At 48.5% G+C, this 26,119-nt stretch overlaps 1 protein-coding gene across 3 annotated transcripts in view; it reads left to right on the top strand.

Moving 5' to 3' along the window:
- DDX11 (DEAD/H-box helicase 11) overlaps positions 1–26,119 on the top strand; it is a 471,297-nt gene that overhangs the window by 276,083 nt on the left and 169,095 nt on the right. For all 3 annotated transcript variants that reach the window (XM_078673722.1, XM_078673723.1, XM_078673721.1), the window contains exon 17: positions 21,503–21,640. In XM_078673722.1, the coding sequence (XP_078529848.1) occupies positions 21,503–21,640 (138 nt within the window). The remainder of the gene's footprint in view (positions 1–21,502; positions 21,641–26,119) is intronic.

Here is a 26,119-nt window from a genome sequence, read left to right as displayed (position 1 = left end):
ATAGTTCTCTGGGTGCAGACAAGCCGCAATGTTGGTGCTCTATTGCCTTACCGGTTTTGCGCCCCGCTATATCGTGTGTTGCACCCGGGCCCGTTATCTTGGGACGTTACAGGCTTCACAGTTATCGAGTGTGCACTGCCGCTGTCACGAGCACAGTATTCCGCCGTGTATCGTCGTGCCCCGGGTGGTCTATCCTGGTGTTTATTTCGGCCGCGCTATTGCTCCCGTTACCTTCCGCTCCCGGTCTTAGGCTCCACAAGCCACATGAGACCTCACCTTACTTGCGCCTCGGCCCGTCGCGGGCTCGCAGTATAGCCCTCGGCAAAGTTGGTAGTTCTCCCGCTTAGGCGCCAGGTCAACCTCTCCTTATGTGGGCTGGAAGGTGCGCGGCCCTCCTGCAAGTTCCCCTCAATGCGCCTCCGTGTCCACGCGGGGGGCGGGGTTGCCGCAATCTGGGTTGCGTGCTTTGCGTCTCGGCCCGACCTCACACTCCAGCCGGTGCGCCGCTTGTGACGCCGCTGTGTAGGCCTCGTCAGATTACGGGGCTAGATGTCACGTTTTCGGCGATTAAAACATTTCTAAGTGCTCGCCGAGTGTAGGCGACAGGTTAGGCTGCGCAGTCCTACTGATTGTGGGGATGAGATCCACGCATAGAGTGCAGGATGAGGATGATGTTGGCGGGCACCCGGAGGAGCTCGCTCAGTTGCGGCCATTTCGGTCCTCGGCTAGCTCCGCCCCCCCCACTGTCATGTAAGCAATTGTGCGTCAAAAGTCAGTGTGTGGAAAAAGAAGGCAACCTTAGAAACGTGTACATGTAAAATGGCAGTGTTGTTACTGAGCCTAACCTAGCCATGTGATGGCACAAGCAATGAAATTAGGGAGGTCAGATGACCCTATGTTTTATCTTTCAGGACCTAAAGCAAAGTGTGAAGTAGAACAGCAAGTATGTTCCATACTTTTTGGTTACTTGCATCAAAAAACAAATTTTGTGTGATTGAAAATTGCCATCATTTAAAAAAAAAAATGTCATTTGTATATATTTATCTGAGGCGTCTGTTGGAAAAAGAGGAGTAGAAAGTATAAATCGGTGGGTCAGTACCTTTATAACTAATGTTTTTACAAATCTGGCTGTTGGTCTTAACTAATTACCATTTACACTGGCCGTGATTTTTTATGTTTCACATTTTACTCAAGGTGGAGTATTTTGCTTATGCTCCCATGGTTGGGTTCAGTGTATTTTGTTTAATTTTGAACCTAGTTCATCTAAGGACCTTCTTTTGAACACTGGGCTGAAGCTTGTTTTTTCGTATGGCCCGGGTTGTGGGATGGCCAGCTTCTGCAGACAACTGAAAGTACTTTTCCAGAACATCATACAGAAGAACACAAATGTGATTGTGGATGCAGCAGGGAAGCATTGGAGTCAATTTAGTTTATGGATAATGTTCCATTTATTTTACATTGAAAGTTCGTCTGACAGCCTGGTCTTGCTCTCTTTTAAGCTCTCTTCCAATTCCTCAGAAGGTCACTGTACACCACATTGTGTTCATCCATCTGGGCAGTTCTTCGTTTAGAGAAAGACTGCTGGATTGACTTGCGTGGGAAGGTGATTGCTGGTTGCATACAATGCAGTGTACTTTCTTTATGGTCATCGCAATTCTAGGATGTCTGTTTTGTCACCATTGAAATTGACTAACCTCATCCAGTGGGCTTTTGTGATGTTAGCCTGGGTTTTCACTTTCTTTACCGGTTACAAATGAGTTTGCGTTGCATTTATAAAGGTTAGAAATTGAGGTTGTGCCTGCTGGTGCATGTAAGTATTGAATAAGAGTGGGGATAGAGGAACGCCGAACAGTCACTCAGTATCTTGATAGGACGATTCAAATACCCCAATCTGATAAATACTTCCGATTGTATTTTCCTCACCTTTAGAATATTTTTCAGGTGCCAGTCCAGAAAACTTTCATAGCAGTGCTCCCATATTGCAGCAGGCATTGCAGTAAGTCGGTTCTACCATGAAAATGACAGCAAAGCAGCATATAATAGTCCTGTCCACGCCTTCAAACATGGTTCCAGATTTCCGCTCCTCTTTTTCTTGTCACATTGAAAAGCTTTTTCTCCAAATATTGTAAACTTATGTTCAAGGGAACAATTACCAAAACTATAGAATTTATAGCCTGGCATGACGTGCACCAAGTATGTTTTTGGTGTTTGGACTTATGACACAACTCCAAGTCGAGTGGGGAAAGCACCCTTATGAAATCGAAGGCAATCTGGGACTGTGAAGCGAAGCTGTACATCATAAAGCATCGAAAGAAGCCAGGCAAGTCCCGCTTAAAGTCGAGAGCGTGGACTCGTTCCCGCTCTCGTGGCCACTACCGCAACATATTCTCCTCACGTTCACAGTCTTCTAGTAAGTCGAATTCTAAGTAAAAATGGAAGCTCAAGAACACCACTCAGGACTCGTCCCCATCCCACCACTGTCTATCCTCAGTGAAGTTTCGAGGACATGAAGGTGTCACTCGGTCTCCTTCCCAATGTTCTGGCGAAGAGCCAATTCTGCAATTTATCCCGATGCACCAAGTTCCCCAGTTCATAGGCGATACTGCTTCAGATCGAGGCCTTTGTGGAAGCCATGTTGCGGATCTTCGACACTCTTCTGGTTCCCTGTGGAGCGCATTTCGGCTCCAAGGATTCACAGGACCCTTCCAATCAGGTTAACTCTGGCGGATCCTTCATTGATGCCATCTGTGTCTTCTTGGGTACTGGACTGGCTTTGGTGCTGACTTCCACTCTGGCACCACAGCCTGCAGTTTCGCCGGCCCTGGCGGGACCCGTGTCAGAGGAGCACCCGTTTCTGATACTGATGTACCACTCTGAGCCAACCTCATCTCTGCCTTGACGGAGTCCATTTCCAAAATTCATCCCAACACACATGGTGCCCATGCATTCAGATTCAGACATGACACTGCCTCAACTGTGGAGTTGCCATATGGTGCTCCATCAGCTCAGACTCCTCTCCAAGCCTGTCACGTGGCTAAGTTAAGCGCGAAAGGAAACACTGCCATTTTAGATGTACATGTTTATTAAGTTACCTTTTCTACACAACGATTTTTGATGCACATTTGCTTATGGGACAGAGGAGGATTAGTTTTTCAGAAACCACATTGCTTACCATTCCACTTCGTAAGTACACCATCACAACACCTTAAACATTTAGTACAAGGCCTAGACACAAATGTTGTTAGTTGTTATTCGTCCATGAGACGACATGGCTATCACAAAGACAACAAGCATTTACAATGCAACAGTCTCGCCTTTGAAAAAGTTAGAGCTATTGGCATTGTAAATGACAACATTTTTATTTGTGTTGGTTTTGAAAATAGATAAATAAATGGCACTGTCATTTACAATGCCAATAGCTTAATCTCTCGCAAATGCCACACACAAACACACAGACCCACACAGAGTCCCACACACATACATACCTACAGAGTCACACGCAGAGCCACACACACACACAGAGCCACACACTTCCAGTAGTCGGTGGGCAGCGAGGAGCAGACCAGCACCCAGCCCGACAGGGCCAGCAGGAAGGCCACGATCTCTCCCGCTATGCTGGCCATGGTCACCGGCGAGGGTCACAGGGCACAGGTGTCAGAGCTGAGGGCACGGGTGAGGGCACAGGGGTGAGAGCTGAGGGCACAGGGGTAAGAGCTGAGGGCACAGGTAAGAGCTGAGGGTACAGGTAAGAGCTGAGGGCACAGGTAAGAGCTGAGGGCACAGGAGTCAGAAGCGAGGGCCTAGGAAGATCTGAGGGCACAGGGCAGGGTAAGAGTTGAGGGCACAGGTAAGAGCTGAGGGCACAGGTAAGAGCTGAGGGCACAGGTAAGAGCTGAGGGCACAGGTAAGAGCTGAGGGCACAGGGGTAAGAGTTGCGGGCACAGGGGTAAGAGTTGCGGGCACAATGGTAAGAGCTGAGGGCACAGGGGTAAGAGCTGAGGGCACAGGAGTCAGTGAGGGCACAGGCGAGGACAGAGGGCAGTGTGGTGAGGGCTGGAGGCCTGGTTTGAGGTCAGAGGGCACAGGTGCCAGAAGTGAGGGCCTAGGAAGAGCTGAAGGCAGAGGGGTAAGAGCTGAAGGCAGAGGGGTAAGAGCTGAGGGCACAGGTAAGAGCTGAGGGCACAGGTAAGAGCTGAGGGCACAGGTAAGAGCTGAGGGCACAGGTAAGAGCTGAGGGCACAGGTAAGAGCTGAGGGCACAGGAGTCAGAAGCGAGGGCCTAGGAAGAGCTGAGGGCACAGGGCAGGGTAAGAGCTGAGGGCACAGGTAAGAGCTGAGGGCACAGGTAAGAGTTGCGGGCACAGGGGTAAGAGTTGCGGGCACAGGGGTAAGAGTTGCGGTCACAGGGGTAAGAGTTGCGGTCACAGGGGTAAGAGTTGCGGTCACAGGGGTAAGAGTTGCGGGCACAAGGGTAAGAGCTGAGGGTACAGGGGTAAGAGCTGAGGGCACAAGGGTAAGAGCTGAGGGTACAGGGGTAAGAGCTGAGGGCACAGGAGTCAGTGAGGGCACAGGCGAGGGCAGAGGGCAGTGTGGTGAGGGCTGGAGGCCTGGTTTGAGGTCAGAGGGCACAGGTGCCAGAAGTGAGGGCCTAGGAAGAACTGAGGGCAGAGGGGTAAGAGCTGAGGGCAGAGGGGTAAGAGCTGAGGGCAGAGTACAGGGGTAAGAAGTGAGTGAGGGCCCGGGGTGAGATCAGATGGCAGAGGATTCAGAGCTGAGTTCACCTGCGAGGGCAGAGAGCAACGCGGCAAGGGACGAATGCCCTGCTTGAGGTCAGAGGGCGGTACGGGGCAAGAGTTGATGACCAAGGGGTAAGAGCGCTATGTCGGAGCCGGGCACCGGTCAGAGCTGAGGGCACAAGAGGGGGTTGAGCAGATGGACACGGGGCTCAGAATAGAGCCCTTCTGGCAAACGCGCAGGTTAAACTTGGGAAACAGCAAGTGGAAATGCGCGGGTGCTGGGGTGAGAGCAGTGGTGCTGAGGGTGGGCGTCACTGTGGTTTCTTCTTGCTCCAAGTTCTTGCCCCGTGGTTGGTGTGTGCTCCCCAGACCATAGCTTCTCTCCCGCAGTGCTTCTACCGCACCCTCACACACACACACACACACACACCTGCCTGCTCTGTATCTCTTAGCAGAATTCTATAGGGCGGCCTTATAAGAAAATGTGCCGGTCACACTCCTTTCCCCACAGGAAACCCTTTACAAATTATGAGTCCATAGTAATTACTAGGAAATAAACGTACAGGATTAATATTTCAGAAATGTGCACGACCCTTTGAACATGGTGTTCACAGTGCAGTGTATTAGTGTGTAGAATGTTACAAATAGATGGCGTCACACACTGAACTTCTCTCTGCTGTGCCCAAGCTCCAAAACTCGACTAAACAGATAAAAATATCCTTTGCTGTAATGTCCCCAAACTGACAACTCGTGTTTTTAAGAAGATAACTTTCTGTAGACAGCCTGAAAATCGTGAGCTTTGTTGCATGAACTGCACTCCAGCTTCTTCCCTAGTAAATTAATTGTCTCGAGGCACTTTATAATCATGCCAGTAGCGCTACACAAAGGCCGGTGACATAAACCAATATAACATGAAGAAAAAAACGTATATTGTATCATCACGCGATATACTTCCCTACAATTTATCAGCCTTGCCAAGATTTGAACTCATGACCTGCAGGTCACACCAGATGTCGGCGGCAGCGCTTAACTCAATGACCCATGAGTATGTATGCCAATCTCCTGCCTCACTTGCCAGATGTTATGTAAAAACACACAACAAGTAATGAAGTGTCGTCTTTTCCAAGGTATTGGTTGAAGTGGAGTGTTTTGTGTTATTATTCGAACTGCAATATCGAAGTCCATAATGTTGCTAAGAGAGAGTTCTAAACCACGATGGCCGATTCGGAAAAGTATTGTGATATCCTGCGACTGGCTTTAAACTACAAAATACAAACTAGAAATCACAGCTGAAGAATGCTTTGCACCTTTATTTCACACAGTCTGTTGCTTTTTCCTTTATTTAATAATACTATGTTCATGTCCATGATTGAGGGTCCGTGTTTTACCATATCTGGGGCAAGCCATCAGTTCATGCCGAGGATCTGCTTCCCATTTACTGAAAGTCATTACTCCTGTGAATTTGGAGAGGGTTGTGCGTTCGTTTAATGTTAGCCATCCAGCAGCCATTAGAGATCTGCCGAGGACATGTTCTCTAATGCGGCTCTCATGCGGATTAGTCTGTCTTCTCTGGAATATCGCGCGTCGAGGACCCTTGAAAGCGAGGAGCTACTAATTTGCAGAGCCTACAGTTTCGCCCGGGCTCCAAGAACCACAGCCCCGCAATAGTTTAACCGGATAAATACCTCCGCCTCAATGTCAGTAGGAAAGCACTACCGCCCCACCTATAGAAGCACCACTGCCCCCACCCAGAGACGCACTACCGCGCCACCTATAGAAGCACCACTGCCCCCACCCAGAGACGCACTACCACCCCACCTATAGAAACACCACTGTCCCCACCCAGAGACGCACTCCCGCCCCACTTATAGAAGCACCACTGCCCCCACCCAGAGACGCACTCCCGCCCCACCTATAGAAGCACCACTGCCCCCACCCAGAGACACACTACCGCCCCACCTATAGAAGCACTACTGCCCCCACCTAGAGAAGCACTACCGCCCCCACCTAGAGAAGCACTACCGCCCCCACCCAGAGACGCGTTACTGCCCCCCAACAAGGGAAGCATTACTGCCCCCCCCCCCATGAGAAGCACTACTCTTCCCCCTCCCCCTCCCGCCAAGGGAAGCACGCACTGTGATGCTGCAGGTTCAATCCCTGGAGCACACGCATGACCGTGGCAGTTAGGGCTTTCAGAAGGTCTACAAGTGCATTTCGAGGGGGCCACTGTGGTTAAAATAGGGGTTCTGCACTCTTGAGTTCCTGGGGGTTGTGTGACTGCAATTTTCTCTTCCAGTCAATCATCTGCCCGCTGCCCAGACCTTAGAGCTCATGGCTCGGTAGCAATGGGGAGAGCCGGACTTGTGCATTTGAAAGGGCGGTGGGGCTGGGGTCGAGTCAGTCAGACATTAAGATGTGCCAGTCCTTACCGAATCTCTCCAGCTTTTCCACCCTTTACACAAAAACACAAACATGTAGAAATAAAATTTTGTTAATTCCTAGCTGCTTAATACCAACATCCAGCACGTTTTAGGAGCTTTCACTTTTGGCAAAGACGTGGCAGCTGAGGAGCAGGAATCAAGCGATTGTCACAGGATCACACACTGTGGTCAAATGAGTGGGTGGGCCGGGTTCACGTTCGTGCATATGATCACAACTCCGGTAACCCAGGCCCGGAGACACTCAGACTAGACTAGAGTAAACAAGCATTTACAAGTGGGGCGGGAACGGGTACACAGACAGCGGAAGGGGGGGGCGGGAACGGGCACAGGGACAGTGGGAGGGGGGCGGGAACGGGCACACGGACAGCGGGAGGGGAGCACTCACCTGGACTTCCGGCGGCGGTCGGCCTGGAGGATTGACCCAAAAAAACATTACAAAAAAAAATAATAAACCACCGCCCACCGCCGCATGACGTTCTACAAGGAGCGGAGAGGGAAAAAATCGCCGGAACGCCCACGAATCGCCTCGCACAATGACGGACAGATCTCTCTTCCAATGGCTAGCCTCCATTTATGGAGCTAGCCAATGGAAGAGAGAGGCGGGACTAAACAACATACTGTTCTCAAAAGATTTCGCCTGCGTGAACGCTGCTGCGCAGCGGATCGCCAGGCGAAACCTAATAAACAATGTCAGCCCGGCTGACGCCTCGACACAGAAGCATGGTTGATGTTATTATAAATACACATGTATTTCCGTGCTCAGATTAGAGGAGCAATCTGCTGTCATTGCGAGGTTGTCGCTGTCTCGGAGTTTCAGCCCACCTGATTCCTGTTTACCCTCTGCAAGGAGGGATGTCCACCTTGTGACCAAGATGGGGACCTACATACCTTGCCTTCAGGTAATTGTTACTTAGATTATCCAGTAGAGGATTCTTGGTAGAGCACCCACCAGAGGTAAGTAGGTTAGGTAGTGCTTAATAGGAGTACCCAGTACTTGTGTGCCCGCATATATACACAATAGTGGAATCATTTATCCTCTTCACTATTCTTTTATTGCTAATCACTTTTATCTGCTTCTGTATATTAATCATTGCAGCGCATATATTTTATACAAGAATCACAATGATTCAATGAATATTGAAAACGCCCCTTTGTGTATTTCTTGTATATGTCTCTGAGTGAGCATGAGTGACTGAGTCAAAAGGTTTTAGATCTGTTACCATTATTCTTTGGGGAGTCAGGTTTGTCATGTTCTGAGGTTGCCCTAACCATTTGTTACCTTTCCTGGTTTAGGGGTACTTATGGTGGCACTGTGAGCTCGCAGCTCTATAGGCCAACATCTCCTGAGGGGGTGCATGAAATTAGTCTGGCACCATCCTCACATTTATGTTGTCCAACAAACGAACAGTTCCTACTGGGAAAGTAGACACCATACGACTAGCTGACCACCACTTGTGGTTGACAGTGGAGATGATGAGGAAGATGTTATTGCCCCACTGCTGACCAGGTAGGTAGCAAGATGCCACAGATCCACACCAGAGGACCAAGATTTTTTGACTCAGTATCTTACTCCAGAAAGTCTGGTGATACGTCCTTGCACCAGATGAACCTAAATTCCTTCCCCGGAACAGCCAAGACAGAGAATCAAAGAGGACTGAGGCATTCGGGAAACAAATGTTCTCGTCGGTCATCCTTCCCTTAAGGCACAGTTCTTCAAACTGTGGGGTGCGTGGATAGGTTCTCAGGGGGGCGCAAAGGCCTCTGAAAGCACATGTTAAAGCAGACACCTGGAAAAGTGCAGCGATGTTTATTTGCTGCATTTCCAGGCTGTCTTAAATTACTCTGAAGGCCTCAGAGTGCTGTGGGGCCAGAGGTCAGTGAATGTGCTGCTGGGGGCTCGCTGGGCAGTGTCTGGAGTCATATTAAGACTCCAGCACAACCGAGTTTTTCACAGGTCTTTAAAGACCATTTGCATACCTTTGAAAACTGGTTACCGATGCTCAGTTTTTTTTTCTTTTTCCAGTACCCCCTGGGCCCCGACTCTGCCTATTACGTACATTGGTATTTTAAATTAACTGCTGTAGTGTGAAAATGCATTTCATGAAAAGAAATACAAAAAGGGTTGTCAATAAAAAAAATGCCAGCCATGTATGTTTAAAGAGCCTGCAAAGACCTTGCTTTGACACTAAATAGAGTCTTAAATAAAGAAAGTATGTATTCATTTGTAATGTGACTTTCTGTCTGTTCTTTTTATTTTCAATCATGAATCATTCAGGCAGCCCTAGAACACATTTAAGAGTGCTTTATATTTGCTTTTCGAAGTACGCACAGATAAGTGCTGAAAATAGGGCTTTAGGTGACTGTTTATTTTTGTACCGTCTGCAACATCAAAATAATGAGCTGGCAACCCTAATCATGAGACTGGAAGTGTGTTGCAGGATCAGCACATTATTTATTTTCTTCACTCTTCTATTCCCTAATTAATTCCATAATAGCAATAGTTTAACTTATATTTGAAACCCTACGCCCCGCCAATAACATGCTGATTTACTTCAAGTGTCTGGGAATTCACCCTACATTCAGACAACTCACTCCTCATTCTCACTCTTCACGCTCACCCTGCACTCACAGCGCATAGTTATGGTTTTCCTGCATTTGCCACATAATTCATGCAGCAACACATGTTACCTCACAGTGGAAGGCCCTTTCTAAAGGTTGACTGGTCACCTTTCTGTTGCTTATTGCTATATGTGGTTGTTAATGTGGTACTTATGAGGGGCAACAAAGGCCAGGACAATGTTAACAAGTGTAAAAATAGCAAAATAGTGCAGTAATGCCATCTCGAAATATTTACAACAAGGGGTGGTGATGGACAGAGTCTCTGAATTGAGCAGAATACTCTCACCCAGTCAAAAGATCAGGGCTAGATCCAACACCGTTTTTTAGCTCACTGCACCATCCCAGTTTCAGAACCTGGCTGTATGCAAATTAGTCTGTTCCTGTCCCAGTGCATGATGGGAACAGGGCAAACCAAACTACAAAAGCCAATTCTTACACTGGGAAGGAAACAAGCTTCCGGGGACCGGTTTCTGGCATTACAGCCGTCTTCGGCCCGGCTTGCTTGAATCCTGATGGTGCAATGAGCAAGGGACTCATGTCTGAGTATACCCTTCCACGCTTAGGGTGGACAAAAATATTTACAACAAGGGGTGGTGAGGGACAGAGTCTCTGAATTGAGCAGAATACTCTCACCCAGTCAAAAGATCAGGGCTAGATCCAACACCGTTTTTTAGCTCACTGCACCATCCCAGTTTCAGAACCTGGCTGTATGCAAATTAGTCTGTTCCTGTCCCAGTGCATGATGGGAACAGGGCAAACCAAACTACAAAAGCCAATTCTTACACTGGGAAGGAAACAAGCTTCCGGGGACCGGTTTCTGGCATTACAGCCGTCTTCGGCCCGGCTTGCTTGAATCCTGATGGTGCAATGAGCAAGGGACTCATGTCTGAGTATACCCTTCCACGCTTAGGGTGGACAAAAATATTTACAACAAGGGGTGGTGAGGGACAGAGTCTCTGAATTGAGCAGAATACTCTCACCCAGTCAAAAGATCAGGGCTAGATCCAACACCGTTTTTTAGCTCACTGCACCATCCCAGTTTCAGAACCTGGCTGTATGCAAATTAGTCTGTTCCTGTCCCAGTGCATGATGGGAACAGGGCAAACCAAACTACAAAAGCCAATTCTTACACTGGGAAGGAAACAAGCTTCCGGGGACCGGTTTCTGGCATTACAGCCGTCTTCGGCCCGGCTTGCTTGAATCCTGATGGTGCAATGAGCAAGGGAAATATGCAGCATAATTCGCCTTTGCTTGCTGCAGAATTAAGGCAACCATGCTGCATAATTTGGCCTTCTCCTGCCACATAATTCAAATGGCCCTGTTTATATTGCGATGAGGTCCCAGCCTGTGGCAGAAAGCACTGTGAATATGCAAGTAATTATTTTAAAGCAGTATTTACTTACTCTAAGCTAGGCTGCTGCAAAATAATGCAGTGATTGAGATAAAAAAGTTTTTATAAAATATACTTTTTAGTAATAAGTAATCAAACTATATCTAATGCAGACATTTTCAATTGTTTTAGTCTTTGGCCCAGCAAGGAATTGTTCTAGGCACCATTAGAGGTTAATTGTCGGCCCTTGTGACTTTTTTGAATGTTTGCTGAACCAGCCGTCCTTGTTAACTAACCTGTGAGGTTTGTTAAAGGTTTAACCCACATGTTCCCCTTAAAACTGTTTGTGATGCCACAGTTGGATCTCAATTTGGTCCTGATTGACTTTCCTCATGCGTACTCCCTTCGAGCCTATGCACAGATGCTCGCTAGGTCTTCTGACTCTAAAGACTGCCTTCTTTGTCGTGATTAATTCAGCCCCTCCATGAATGAGCTCCGAACTCTCTTGTCCAGCCGTCTTCCACTGCCTTTTTCCCAGATAAACTAGTGTTGAGGACCAGGGCAGCCTTTCTGCCAAAAGTCATGGCTCCTTTTTACATTGGACAATCCATTACCCTCCCAACGTTCTTCGCTCTACTTCACCCCTTGAAAGAGGCAGGAAAGACTCCGTCAGTAGGAACCCAAGAGAACCTTGAGTTTTCTCATCGCCTGTACCAAAAACAATCAAGTGGACGACCAGCTTTTTGTGGGGTTCTCTAGGGCAAAGTACTTAACGGAGACACAGAAAAGGACTTTGAAAAGGTGGGTAATCCTCTGCGTTAGGAGCTGCTATGCAGTGGCCAAGAAGCAGCCTCTAGAAGGGCAGAGGGCTTGTTCCACCTGGGCCAAGGCTACTACCGCTGCTTTGGCATGCAAAGAATCTTTTCTCAATATCTGTCAAGTGCAATGAGGGCACCAGTGAACACATTCACAAAGCACTACTGCCTTGTTTGCCGGGTCAGATGGAAAAGGCATTTTGGCTGTTTGGTTCAGACAGGACTTTTTAGTCTGAGCCCATTCCACAGATAACCAATATTGGGAAAGAACTGGTTAGATAGCTATTCTAGAAGTAAGTAAGCTTCAGTTAGAATTATCCATCAGAAGAAAAAGTTATTTATGTTTGCTAACTCTCTTTCTGGTGTATACTCGAACTGCTGATTCACCACTGCCCTTCTACTTTCCTGTTCTGTGAAATGCCTCTTTTTTCATTTAAAAAGGTTGTGTCCTAACTTGGAGATCTGCACACTGGTTCCTCTGATTGGTTTTGTGCTCAGTGTCCGAGAGCTCCAACGGAGTTAAGAAAGAAACTGATGGTTTTAAATGAATTCATTGTATCACATAGATCTGTAGGAGCTCAGGACAGATCATCTTTCCTTCAAGTCCTTTAGTTTGCTCAAAGCTGATTAAGACAACAGTTGAGCGGGCTTGAGGAACCTCTTTAGGGAAATTCAGGGCAGCTCTTCGTAATACTATATATGAAAGCTAACACTCTGCGTATGATAACTGTAGTAAAAAAATGTCTTGTGCAGCAACATTATGGGCCTACTTCTACACAGTTGTGGAAAACATCAGCTTGATTTTTATGAGGACTTCTGAAAAGCAAAACGTTAAGATATCTCATTTAAGTGCCAGTACACCAGATGTAAGAGGAAATAACTTTTGATGAGCAGGTTAAAGACCTTTCTCAAAGTCAGTGAGATCCAGGCAATTTTCTCTCATTAACTGCATATACTAGCCCATAGAACAAATCTGTTTTAAGTGTTGCCTAACCTCTTGCCTTACTGTTTTTTTCCATGTCCTGCCACACCAGTAGAAAGTTCTCATTACATAATGAAAAGGGATCTTCATTAGTGGCAAGTCAAGACAAAAGAGATTAGATAGCCTAAGCAATTTATTTCTGGTATGGTTCCAAACATAAAGTCATGACCAAGTCTAAGCAGTCTGTACCTTTGTAGCTCATACCATGCATAACAAGTTGGTACGAAAAGACAGACCTCCCTTTCAAGAAAACCCAGGGCTTATTGTACATGTGGGAAGATGGCTAATAAAGTATGTCTCACAATCATCCATATTGATGAGATTGATGAGTACTTTTTTGAGATCACAGTACACATCTACAGAGTTAGATTCCCACAAGGGCCAATTAACATTACAAATTCTGCTTGATTATCAAATGGCTGTCTGGCTAGTCTCCCTGTCTTGGTTTTACATTCCCTGTAGGAGGAGATGGGAATGAGCTTCCTGTTCTGTTCACTGTTCATTAATATCAGCAAAGATCCCAAGATGGTGAAGGTACGGTAATGCACTCGTATTCCTAGTTCTCAATCAGGGATATCTTCGCTTAATACAGGAAACCACCCACCTCCCTGGGAAACCCTAAGAGCGAATCTAGGTGGCCAGTCCATCCTTATGGCTCTAATGCATCCTTGATGTTTTAAAATAAGCTGTCAGTCAATGACCATGGCACTGCCCTTTGTGATTGGATGGGTCAACCAGGGGTTTAAAGGTACAGGCTAGTTTTTTTCTCTCTGTAATGTTGTGCAATGTCTCAGCTCAGTGTTATTCATTTCACATCTTAAAGAGGAAGCATTAGGAAAGTTCAAGTTTTCTGCACATACAGTGCTAGTATTAAGGTTTACCTTAAAAACACTTGCACTCGCACACACACGTTATTGTTTATTAAGTGTTCAAGTGTCCCACACAAAGGTGGGCCAGCTCATTCTTCATGAATTCACTGAACATTCTCATGACAAAGAATTATGATTGCAAGTAAGTACATTTTCCCATGGATGGGCTATTCACTGATGTGGCCCCTGACTTTATGGATCCAATCTTTTTATTGACTGTATATAGATTCTTTGAACAAGAACACAGCTTCATGCCTATATCCACTGGCCGGCAAAGCGTATATCATGTTTAGTTACACAGCTTTATGCCTACAACCCTGTGGCCAGCAGCATCATAGTAGGTGTGTTAAATCAATACAAGCTCAGACTGTATGGTACTATATCAAAAACAAAGACAGAAGAAGAACAAGAAACGAAAACTTATAACCCCTCCCCCTCCCTTCCGCACCAGTCTACCACCCCCCTGATTGCTAGCGCAGAAGTAGGAGATTTCTGTGAAGTGTTCTATGGTAAAGACTACGACCTTGCTGTAGGCATGGTTTGTGGCAGAAGTTGAAGAATTTGGAGGTATTTGGGGCAAGTAGGCTCACGTAGTTCTTTGGATAAGAGACACAGGAACGCGGCCCATAAATCAGCATAGGATTCTCCCTTATGATCTGCCAGCAACGACAGACGCTCCATGGCTAGCACTAACCAGAGTCTATGAAGCCAGGTCGTGAACTCCGGTATCGTCGGGGTCCCCGAGTGTGCTAGTATTGCCTGGCGCGCTGCTAGAAGAGCCAGCACAATTTGTCTGCCCCTCAGAGAGCGAAGAGGAAAGGTTAGGAGATTCGAGAGTCCTAGTATGGTGATGGCTGGAAATCTGGGTATAGATGTCTCAAATGCCTCATCCACATTATCTAGAACCTCAGTCCAATACCGTTGCAATTTGGGACAGTGCCATAGTAGATGGACCAAGGTTCCTGTCACCCCGTACCCCCTCCAACATAGTTTGGATTTGCTAGCATCCCATTTGTGTATTCGCTCCGGTGTATAATACCAATAGGAAAAAACCTTAAATGCAGCCTCTGCCCCCGTCGTGTTGTGTGCTGTATGGTGTGCGCGATAGAATATGTTGTCCCATTCTTTATCCAAGAGTTGTCTTTCTTGTTCTGTTTCCCATCTAGCTTGTGCCTTTGTGTGTTTTCTAGCATTGTGGGCAGTGAGCATGGCATACAGTTCAGAAATAAGGTGTCGGTCGTCTTTCTTGCAGCCCAACCACTTCTCAAAAGTCAGAAGTGGCCAGGACACTGCGTCGCGATAAGAGGCCGAAGTAGTCCGATTCCGCAATTGCCAGTACGCAAACTCATCGGATGGCAGGAGGCCATAATCGTGTTTCAACTGGTCAAATGGAATCAGCCCCTGGGTGTCAAAGAGAGATCCAAGTTGCTTAGATCCCTCTTCTCTCCACCGTTGAATCACTGCAGAGACCTGTCCCCATGTAAAGTCCGGGTTGCCCACTCTTGGAGTCATTGGCAAGGGAAAAGTGGTCCAGCCACTTTTTATTTGCCACCTGCGCCTCAGGCCTTCATTGTTGGAGACGTAACTGGAGAAGAGTATAGGCTCCAGGCTCTGAGCTTCCGGGGTAGCCATATCTCGCGCCAGATGTTAACCCCAGCAACTGTTTTGCCCATAAAGTTCCAATGCTTGCCAGACAGCGACCTGTTCCATTCAATGGAAATTTTGGCAAAGTAAGGGAAGCCCAATACAATCCTCTTTTTTCGGAAGCGTCATTTGTGCTAATGATATACCCAGCTTCTTCCTTCCCTGAACAAATGTATTAATTAACGTTTGCAGTTGGTCTAGCACTTTCGGAGGCGGAGTCATGGGTATTGTTTGGAATACGTACAGAATGCGGGGGAGGATCGTCAACTTGACTGCTGCAATTCTCCCAAACCAGGCCAGCCTCAGCAGTGTCCAACTGTCCAATGCCTTTGTTGTGTAATCGAGTAAGGTCGTATAATTTAAGGTCACCTTTTGGGATATGGTCGGGCCAGTTTAATGCCCAGGTAGGATATGACTTGCTGGGTCCAGTGAAATGGGAAATGAGCCCGAGCCTAGTCTGCTTCAGGCTGAGGAATCGATACGTTCAGTATATGTGACTTTGTCAAGTGAACTTTGAACCCTGCCGCCTCCCCGAAGTTATTCAATTCTATAAGTAAAGCAGGCAGGTTGGCCAGGGGGTTAGTAAGTTATAGGATCACATTGTCAGCGTATAAACGTACCTTGTGAGTGTCCTTTCCGAAATACAGACCCTCAATCTGTGGATTATCCCTCAGGCGCTGTGCAAATGGCTCCATGTATAAAGCGAACAGAAGAGGGGACAAGGGGCAACCCTGTAGCGCCCCTCTGGAGATCGGAAAGGTAGGAGATTTAATTCCATTCACTCGCACAAACACTCTTGGCGTGCTGTTGATACACTTAATCCAGTTAATGTACGTCTCCTCAAACCCAAAATACCTCAGCGTCTCAAACAGGTAGAGCCAGTTCACTCTGTCAAACACATTTTCTGCCGCGATGGACCGGAACAGCGCCGTGCGGTGGGATCGCTGTTCGCTGTCCATGAGGTGGAAAAGGCTTTTCCGGTTATCTCTCCCTTGTCTGGTAGGGATAAAACCAGCTTGGTCTAGGTCAATGAGATCTGCCATTAAAGGATTAAGTCTCGCTGCTAAGATACGAGCAAATATTTTCACGTCGATGTTTAGCAATGAGATGGGTCTGTAAGACCCGCATTCCATTGGATCTTTGGAGGGTTTTAAAATGACCGAGATGGCTGCCTCCGACATGTTCTCAGTCACCGCCCCTGACTCTAAGAAAGAAATAAAGAGTTTCGACAGAAAGGGGGCCAGCTCTTGGCAAAAAGATTTATAAAATAGAGCTGAGAAGCCATCGGGGCCCGGTGATTTCCCAAGTTTAAGGCGAGATATTGCTGAGATTACCTCCTCAATGCGTATTGGCCGGCGAAGTTGTTCCGCCATGGCTTAGGGCAGGGGTGAGATTGTGCAAGTTTCTAAATTGGCACGTGGGTCTGATACCTGCGAGTCCTGTCCTGTGTAGAGCATCTGATAGAAAGCCCTTAAGGCGTCTACTATCGGATCTGCGAGTCTGCGCTGACCTCTTCTTACTCCGGGCCTCTAATAGTCTGGATCAGGGATGTATGTGTTTTAGCACGCAGTCTCTGGGCCAGCAACTTAGTACACTTATCGCCGCTGAGATAGAATTTATGGCGCAGCCTGAGAAGCGCATACTCGGCTCTATCGAGGTCAAGGCATTTCAATAGCAATCGTTTCTTTTCTAGCTCTCTCCACACCCTTGGTGCCCCTGTACCTTTGTGTATTGATTGCAACTCAGCTCCCCCATGCTCAAGCTCTTGTCGCTTTTCTTTCCGTGCCTTGTTCACTGCTGCCGAGAGAGCTATGAATTCTCCCCTCGTGACAGACTTTAAAGCGTCCCAGGCCCCTGACAGAGGTGCAGACCCTACATCATTAAGCTGCAAGTATTCGATTAGTGTACCTTTGATCGCCGCTACCTTCTCTGGCGAGTGTAAAAGGCTTGCGTTTGTATGCTGACCTTATATGAGTGCGTGGTCCGACAGGGATTGTGGCCTCCACGAGCCGACTCTATAATGTATTAGAGGCAAGGAAGTGGTCAATCCGCGCATACGATTTGTGAGCTGCAGAGTAATAGGTATAGTCTTTGGGATCGGGGTTCTAAACGCGCCACACATCCTGCAACCCATTATCTACTCATCCATCCCGGCGCCTGTGAGAAAGAAGGCCCATGTCTGACCCGACCTTTGCCCTGACCTGTCCATAGATGTATCCATCACCAAGTTCAGGTCTCCCCCAGCCAATACCGCTGCATCTGGGGAGGTCAAAACTTCCATGAGGGCTTTGATGATGAACGTTTCTTGTTGAGTGTTTGTTTTGTAAATAGAGGTCAAGGCAACATATGTGCCTTCCCACAGTAGTCTAATAGCTAACAAGCGCCCCTTATTTCTAAATGAGTGGCTACCAGTTTGCTAGGGAACAATGCTCGTAGTAGGATAGCCACTCCATTTTTCTTGGACGGGCCTGAGGACCAATACTGCTGGGGGAAACGCCGAGTGCACATATGCTGGGTATCTTTGGAGAGGAGATGCGTCTCCTGTAGGAGGCATACATCACCCCCTGAATTCTCTAACAGGGAGAGGATTGCTGATATTTTAACTGGATTGTTGAGCCCTCAAACATTGAGGTAAATAATTTTAGGGAGTTTATCCATACTAAGGTGCGACTATCCTGCCGTCAGCTAGTGTGCCACCCCCCCTTTTCTAGGCACTCGGGGGACTGTGGGCAAGTGTCCTCGGGTGCAGGCAAAACTGAAAGTGCGTCTAGACTGGTGCGAGACCCTAAGAAAAAAGTATAACCACATAGAGCAGCAACAAAACCCCCCCAAAAACCCAAAACAGTTACAGCTGAGCCAGACAGGAGTTTGTCTGTGGTAGGAAAACATTGGCGGCCATGGCTCAATAGCAGAGTCAAATGATAGAGTACCTGATCCTTAAGGAGCATTAGACTCACAACTTCAGTTGGTGACATGAACTGTCCTCGCCTGCCCTTCCGGCTGCATATTGGTTACACAATCCCGGCATTGCAATGCCATTCATGGCAAGGGGTGAGCGGGCGCTCCAAAGGCTGGGACATTGAAAAAAGTACTGCTTCTCTTTCTTTGGCCATTATCTTTGGGTCCGGTCGCAGCCCAGCGGCAGGCCTGCAGACCTGGTTCCATCGTGGAGACCTTTGCGGCAGGGCTTCTATAGGGCCTTTTTCATGCCCAGGCGATGAAGGACTTTCCAGTTCCAAAATTTCCAGCGCCTCCTTCAGGGTTCGTAGCTGGCGCAGGTGCCCTTGATATTTAAAAATGATGCGGAAGGGATGCCCCCAGGAATACGAGATTCCTTTCTCTCTCAGGTGCGAGGTTACCACTCGTAATTCTTGCCTTTTGGACAGAATGGATGCTGCGAGGTCTTGAAAGAGAGCGGGTGTGTGCCCTCTAAAATGGATAAGTTGGGATTCACTGGCAGTCCGAATTAACAGCTCCTTCAGCTGGAAATTGTGGACACAGACAAGACTGTCAGGTGGCAGCACATTATTGCCTCTGGGTAGGCCCACTCTGTGTGCCCGATCCTTCTGAATGTCTTTCATGTCGTCTTCTCCCAGAACCTGTCGGAAAAGAGCCAGGACGTAGGATCTAAGATCATCTTCTTCCGCTTTCCAAGGTACTCCCCGAATCCATACGTTATTTCGTCTAGAGCTGTTCTCAAGGTCTTCAGTGTGTGCTTGCAGGTCATGTTGTTCCAGCAAACGGAGAAGGTCTTGTTGCGGCATATGGATCTCCTCCTCTCTGTTCCTGTTATGATCCTCGAGCGTGAGTACACGATCGTCGACCTCATCCAGATTTCTTCGGAGCTGTTTCAAATCTGCGGTGAGCTGGCACTTCAAATCCTGGATATCTTCTTTCAGGGAGGAGAACAGCTCCGACATAAAGGCCTTGGAGGCCTGTCCATCGCCGCCCTCTACCGCCTCCTGTGAGTTTTATTCTGCGAGCGCATTGTTTTTCGCACTAGAGGCTCCGCCTGCTTTAGGAGCATCTCCTTGACATTCCTACCCTTTTTCAGGCATGCTGCCGCCATAGCTCGTGTTCAGAGTTACTGACGCTTGTTAGAGGGGCTGCTACGTTCTAGGGTCCACCACAGGTCCGTAGTTGTCGTATGTGACCGTGTTAGGCCTTTTATCTGGACCTCCAGGCCACCTAGTGGTGCTCTTCAAGATCAGAAGGGTCAGTCTCCAGTTTATCTCATGCCTGTGCAGCTTCTTCTGGGGTGTCCTCTGCCAGTCACACACAGGCCCTGGAGGGTTGCAAATCAGGCTCTAGTCGGGCTGCCAGACCACAGCACAGTCGCCAATTGGGCAGCAAGTGGTCTCCACTGGCCTAGTTATTGGGGCTACCTGTGCTCCGCGAGTCTAAAGATGATCCCATGCTAACAATAGGCAAGTGGCAATCGATGCGCGGGCCATCCGGCATACGTCGCTCAGCCACAGGCCTAGCTAGGCCTGATGCGATGCGGCCACCAAGAGAACCAAGACGGTCGCCCACCGCCTCTACCTCGATTCGTTGATCCCACCCCTAGGATCACCTGCCTCAATGCAGGCGCCTTGCCGGAGCTGCTGCTCCTCTGCAGCGAATCTGTCAGAAACACGGGTGCAGTCCCCAGGCTAGCTCAGTGGAGCGCGGTCTCCCATCATATCGTCCGATGTCTGCGCACTCAGTCCGGCACGGACGATGGCGGGCGCAGCGTCACCACACCCGAGGTTGCCACTGTGCAACCCCTTCACTACTCTTGAGGGCCGCTGCCAGCTAGGGCTGTAATCTGTCAGTATGGGACTGCGGGTCCAACCACCAGTCCACCCCTCGCAGAGCGGTGTCCCGGGGAAGAGCTGCACCGGCCGACATCAGACTACAGGGAATCCTTGCTCCATCCTACCAGGCCTCACGGCTTTACTCATTGAAGTCGGCTGCCGCTGGAAGCAGTTTGCTCCCCCCTGGGCTCTTAGGTTTTCACAGCATCTCTAGTCCGGCTAGGTCAGCGACGCGCAGCAGTTGCCCGGGCTCCTCCGGGGCCCGCTGTGTCTCCAAAGACCTTGCTGGGCCTTTGGAGTGATAGGCCTGCCACCTCCTCCGTGGCGATCTGCAAGTGTCAGTGCTTGAGCCACCGGCCGTGTATATTGTACTGCGTCTTGTCCAGGCTGCCGCCGCACCAGTGCTCAGTGAGCTTGGGGAAGGTTTCCGCTTCGACAGGGTAGTAGCTCACCTCGGTGTGAAAGTCGTTTCAGCGTCACCACATCCATGCGAGATGGCCGGCGCCACACCAGCTCTGTTCAGGACGATCGTCTTGGGTCCAGGTCACTTTCTGTTGGATCGCCACCAAGCAAGTGCCATACATTGAACTATCAGCGGGCCCGTCGCTGCCAACGAGGGGTATGTATGTGCTGCTCAGCAGTTCCGAATTGCGCCAGCCACCTTGGCTCCGCTCTCCTTGTGCCCGGCCCAGTCTCTGCCTCCGTAGGACTGCGGACCAACCGACCAGGGTCGTACATGCTGTCGAAAAAGACTTGGTTTCGACTCTCCGCACCTCTCTACCAGAACCTGCTTCTCCCTTGCTGCTTTAGTGAACCGGGAATGGGTTGCAATACAGGGCTAGTGATTGGCGGTGTCAGAGGGAGAGCATTAGTAATGCCCTAGCGGTCAGTAACCCTCTATGCTAACCATCATTATTTTCTTGAAATTTGTCTCCTTTGTACACCTGCCCCATAATTGTTCAACGCAGTTAACAAGCTTTGTCCCCAGTAATTAATCTGTTGTACTGAAAAAGGCTAACTCTTATTGTTGGTATTAAATAGTGCCATGTGTGTGACCTATTCAGTGGCTGATCACTTACAGGGCTTGGATTGCACATTTCATAAGCCATTGGCTCTCTCCATGTGTTGTTATTTGTAGTTGATTCCTCTTTAATGCTGTATTTGACTCTGTGTGCTTATTCTTTCCAACTAACGTTGTTGCTACATTGTTGCAATAGATGTAGAAGTTTCCTATATGCCTTACACCAATGTTGTCTGTTTGTCTCTTTCAGCCATCCCTGTTACTGCACCAGAGGAACCAACTGAGATTGGTCAGCCGCGCATGGCTTCTCCCCTAATGCTCATCGAAGGGTTTCTCTCAGCACTCACCAGTACCAATAAGGATGGTCGAGTGATCATCAATAAACAGGGTAACTAAAATAACTAAACAATCTCTAATGTTAATGCAACACTTTAATGTATTTATTTCACAGGTTTTTTAGCACTGGATCGGGCTTATTTCACTCACTTTTGTGCTAAGAGACTGTAAGGCTTACGCATTTTGACAGTTTGATTTCAAATCTTACAAAACCTCATACTTCAGTATTTGATTGGCATCGGTTCTTTAGTTTATACATCTATAGAATGTCTTATAAAATACTGTGTTTGTCATTTGCACAGAAACTCTGTGATTTGTTATAATCTTTTTTGTTTAAAATAACAAAAAATTCATTTAAATCAACTTGTTTGTACACTTTTTTTTGTTGCAACAATTCTTTATTGGCATATCAACAGCAGTGCAGTTGCACCAAGTCCCCAATCGCAAAGTACACTGGATAGGAAATCTATAAACCAGAAAACCACAAAAATAAGAAAGGAAAAAAAACATAAAAAGCAAGTAAAATGCGCTTTGAGCAGCGGTATAAAACACAGCATCAATCACTCAATCCAGAGAGTCCAAATCAATAGCAGGAATACACTGTGCATACATTGGGCATGTGGGCAGAGCAGAAACCCGCTGGGAGTGTCAACCATTGTGAGGTATAGCAGGTGGGTAAATCAAAGTATGTGTGTTAGGATCTCTAATAAATGCCTACCAAGACTTCAATAAATAGGAGCTACAGATCTGTCAGATATTCAGCCCGGGGCTCTCGGCTCATTTCCCACAGGCAAAGGTATAACAGTTGGAATATACCCCATTGTGTGTACCCGTATGGGTGGTGGTCGAAAGAATGGCTCCCAAATTCAACAATGTGCGTTGCTGGTTTCAATTTCATAAAGACGTACCTGCCCTCTAGATCAACCCAAGTTTTGAACAGAGCATGGGGGAGCGATTTATGTATCAATACAGCAACCTCACATTTACATATATGAGCAGGAAGAGGCCTGGCGGCGAGCTTAACTAGACTCTAAAGCTATAGTGCAGCACCTACTCCTCACCACCTGTTCCACCCAGTCCCTACGTAACTTTTCCACCCCACGTATGTCCACATATAATTCTTGCAATATGGCCACATCAGTGTTATGGTGTCGCAAGAAATTGAGGAACTTTTTACAATTAACAAAACTGCACAGTCTATTAACATTCATGAACACAACACGAAGGGGCCAATCCCGAAACGATAGGAGAGGCATTGCCATGTATAAAGAAAGATATCTACATGGCTATTAGAAGGAGAGGGCGGGTGCCCAAGTCGTAGAGTGCGTGTCCAAAGGAAAGCCACCCCAAGAAAGGTAGGTGCAAGGCTGCTAACCAGTTATGGATTTAGTAGTGTCAGCAGAGAGAGTGGGTGTGAGAATTAGGAATGAGAGGTTTCTGTAACTGTGCACAACTGTGAGCAACAGTAACTAACAAACTGTAGTCTGTGGAAGTAACCCTGGTAGGAAGCACCGGGGTATCTCGCCAACCTGCCAGATGCCATCATGGGAAGGTCTGTGGAGGGTCACCCAGTCGCACACAAGGGATATAGGGCAGCGGAAAGGGGCCCGATCAATGAGCCCATCTCTGTCGGCTCAGGGTCTGCAGAGGTAATCGACCCCCTGAACCCTACCCCCCAACCTCCTCCCCAGGTATAACCAAACATGACAATGAGCAGCAACACTAGCATAGAACAATAAAGCAAACGCTGCCCCAAGCAGGGGAAATGCAATACAAAACTGCAGTAGAGGAAGTATTCATGGTGCACAAGTTGGACAAATGAAGCAGAAGAGAACCAGCTTCAAAGTCTAAGACCGAGGCAGGTGGCAACTTTTTAGGAGGTCGTAGGTCTGTCTTTCTAGGGGATCTGGCTTTGTCCCGGCCCCTATCCTGGTTCAGGACATCGATCACCCGGACCAGGCCCTCTCTGTCTGACAGTGGTGGGAAGAGGGCGGAGTGGCATTGCACAAAGTCGCCACCCCCCTCCATTTGAAGCGAATATGGATTGGGGTAAGAAGACGTTTCCATCATATCATCCCAGGTGTCGAGTTAGACTCCAGCAGGTCGGGACCGTCGAAATCTGTAGTGCGGCCTTCTACGGTTATGATCATCAGGGCCAGGTCCAAAAGGCTGAATTTGATAGGCAGGGGCACAGTGCCATCAGCTTGTTGCATTTGACTGCCGTCTCATGCACAAAATCCGCCGGGATATATATTAGGGCCCCATTGTGCTGAAACAGTCCCCCATTATTTCTGGCAGCCTGCAGGATGGCCCCGACATATTGATGGCGTGAAGTGCATGGCATCATTGCTCTAGGGGAGCCAGAGGACCACCCGTAATCTGTGTGAACTCCAAAGGCTCCTTGAATGCCAGTTGAGTTAGAGTAGGCAGAAAGGGGCCAAGGAAGTCCAGCATGTTATCCCCCTCCAAACCCTCTGGGACCCCATATAGCCAGATATTATCCATCTGCACCTGGTTCTCCAAGTCTGACACCTTCCACTGCAGCCACTGAATGCCAGTACCCCAGTCTGGCAGTTAACCTTAGAGCCTGTCCAGTCTGTTCACACTCTTGTCCGCAGAATTGAGCCTCAAATGTATTTGCAAGAGATGAGACCCCACGTACTTAATATCCGGTTCCATAGATGTAATAGTGGTATTAAAGGCAGACATTTTGGCACTCATGGCATTTACCTCCTTGAGGATCACCACCAGCGTTTTCTTAGCCATGGTGTCTATAGTAGCAAGTGTCCACAAGGTGCCCCCTGATATTGCCTCAGCAAAGGACAGCAGTCTTTTTGCCTTTGTACCAGGCATGAAAGAAGAGGATGTTACACAGGCAATACCCCTAGGCACTCTCTCGTGCAAGGGTGTCGGCAGTGAATCCGTTGGGAGGGAGGCCAGATGGCACTGAGAAAAACAGTTCCAGAGAAGGGCACCGTCCTAGGTCGCAACTCACTGTCGACTAGGCTGAGGTACCTGGGGCATAAAGGCTAGCAGAGTGAAGTACAGCAGAAGTAAAGAACCAGAATACCTAGCAGCATAGGCCTGTCCAGCGGGGGGACGTACCAGGTGATACCAAGTGTCCAGGCGGGCTTCCCAGGGTGAATGAAGCAGCAGAGTACACATCCCAGCCATAGTAGTCCACCAGTATGGGAACCACCAACACGCTAACGGTGCATAGGAAGTACCATTGTCAGAGGGGCAAGTGGGGGCAAGGTGTCCAGGGCAGACTGTCTCTCCACTGAGAGAGTACCAAATGAGTAGTACCAGGGAAAACCCTAGCTCTAGAAAAGCACTGTCATGAGAGCCCTAGAACCCAACAATAGGCCAGGTGCAACCATTGGGGCCCTCCTTGCAGTCCTCCGTCCCGTCACTAGCAAAAGGAAATAGCAAGAAGGAGCAGGTATCAAATGGTTCAGGAGCCCCCACCTCTATGTGGTGAGGGAAGAGCACCCCATGAGTGAGTGAGGTCTCTAATAAGACAGGTTGTGCAGAGAAGAAAAATAGCAGTGCCGCTGGGTCTCCTCTGCACAGGGCGGGGCCCAGTAATAGGAGCACCCCGAGCCTGACTAGGCAGCCCCTGCAGCAGCCACTGCACAAGAAACAGCACGCTCCTGTGCTCCACCAGGTCGCACACGCAGTCTCCTACACCAGGATTTCCTCGCCCCATGGGTGGGTCTCCTCTCCCAGTGGTCAGGGCCCAACTATGGGAGCACCTCTCTCTATCATCCGCTGTCCCTCAAGGGTCGGTACCACTTTAGTCCATGCAACCTTCTGGCAACTGCCGCACAGTAAACAGCTAGCTCTGTTGGTCCACCAGGTTGCCAGTGTAGTCATCCGCTCTGGGCAGTCGCCAGTGGCGGCTCTTCTGCTAAAGCGTTGGAACATCGCCCCATTGCATTGCAGCAGTGAAGGAAAGGAAAAATAAAATGATAACTTGATGAAATTATCATTTTACTAGTTCCTCCTGCAGCAGCATGGGGTGGGCTCTGCTCACAGGGCAGGGGGGGTAGAAGTGGTGCACACACTGTAGTGCGCATGACGCTTTGGCCGTTTGTCTCAGGCTGGCCAAACAGTCATGCGCACTTAGCATATTCTCCTCCCAGGTTGCATTACAGCCTGGGTGGAGAACATGCCTAGGCCCCTATTCTCCCCCTTTGAGCGCTGAATTATGGTGCTCAGACCAATCACAATGCTGCCTTGCAGTGTTGTGATTGGATTAGGGGAGCCAATCACAATGCAGCGTTGTGATTGGCTCAGGGGAGCCTGCCTGCTACCTGTTCGGCCGACGGAGGAGAGACGATGTGGGACAGAGCGGCGAGGAGGTAAGTGTATATATTTTTTTAACACTCCCTTACCCCCTTGCTTACCACCACTTGTGGTCGCGTATGCGAGGATGGGGGGGAGAGCGTCAGAAGCCGTAAACACATTACGCCAGCGCCCCAATATCAGATATATCTGAGTGCACCCCGCTCCAGAGCCTATTTGCTAC

The sequence above is a fragment of the Lissotriton helveticus genome, chromosome 1_1 (assembly GCF_964261635.1).
Source record: "Lissotriton helveticus chromosome 1_1, aLisHel1.1, whole genome shotgun sequence".
Classification (NCBI taxonomy): Eukaryota; Metazoa; Chordata; class Amphibia; order Caudata; family Salamandridae; genus Lissotriton; species Lissotriton helveticus.
The sequence above is the reverse complement of the archived record's forward strand: the minus strand, read 5'-3'. Positions and strand labels throughout refer to the sequence as shown.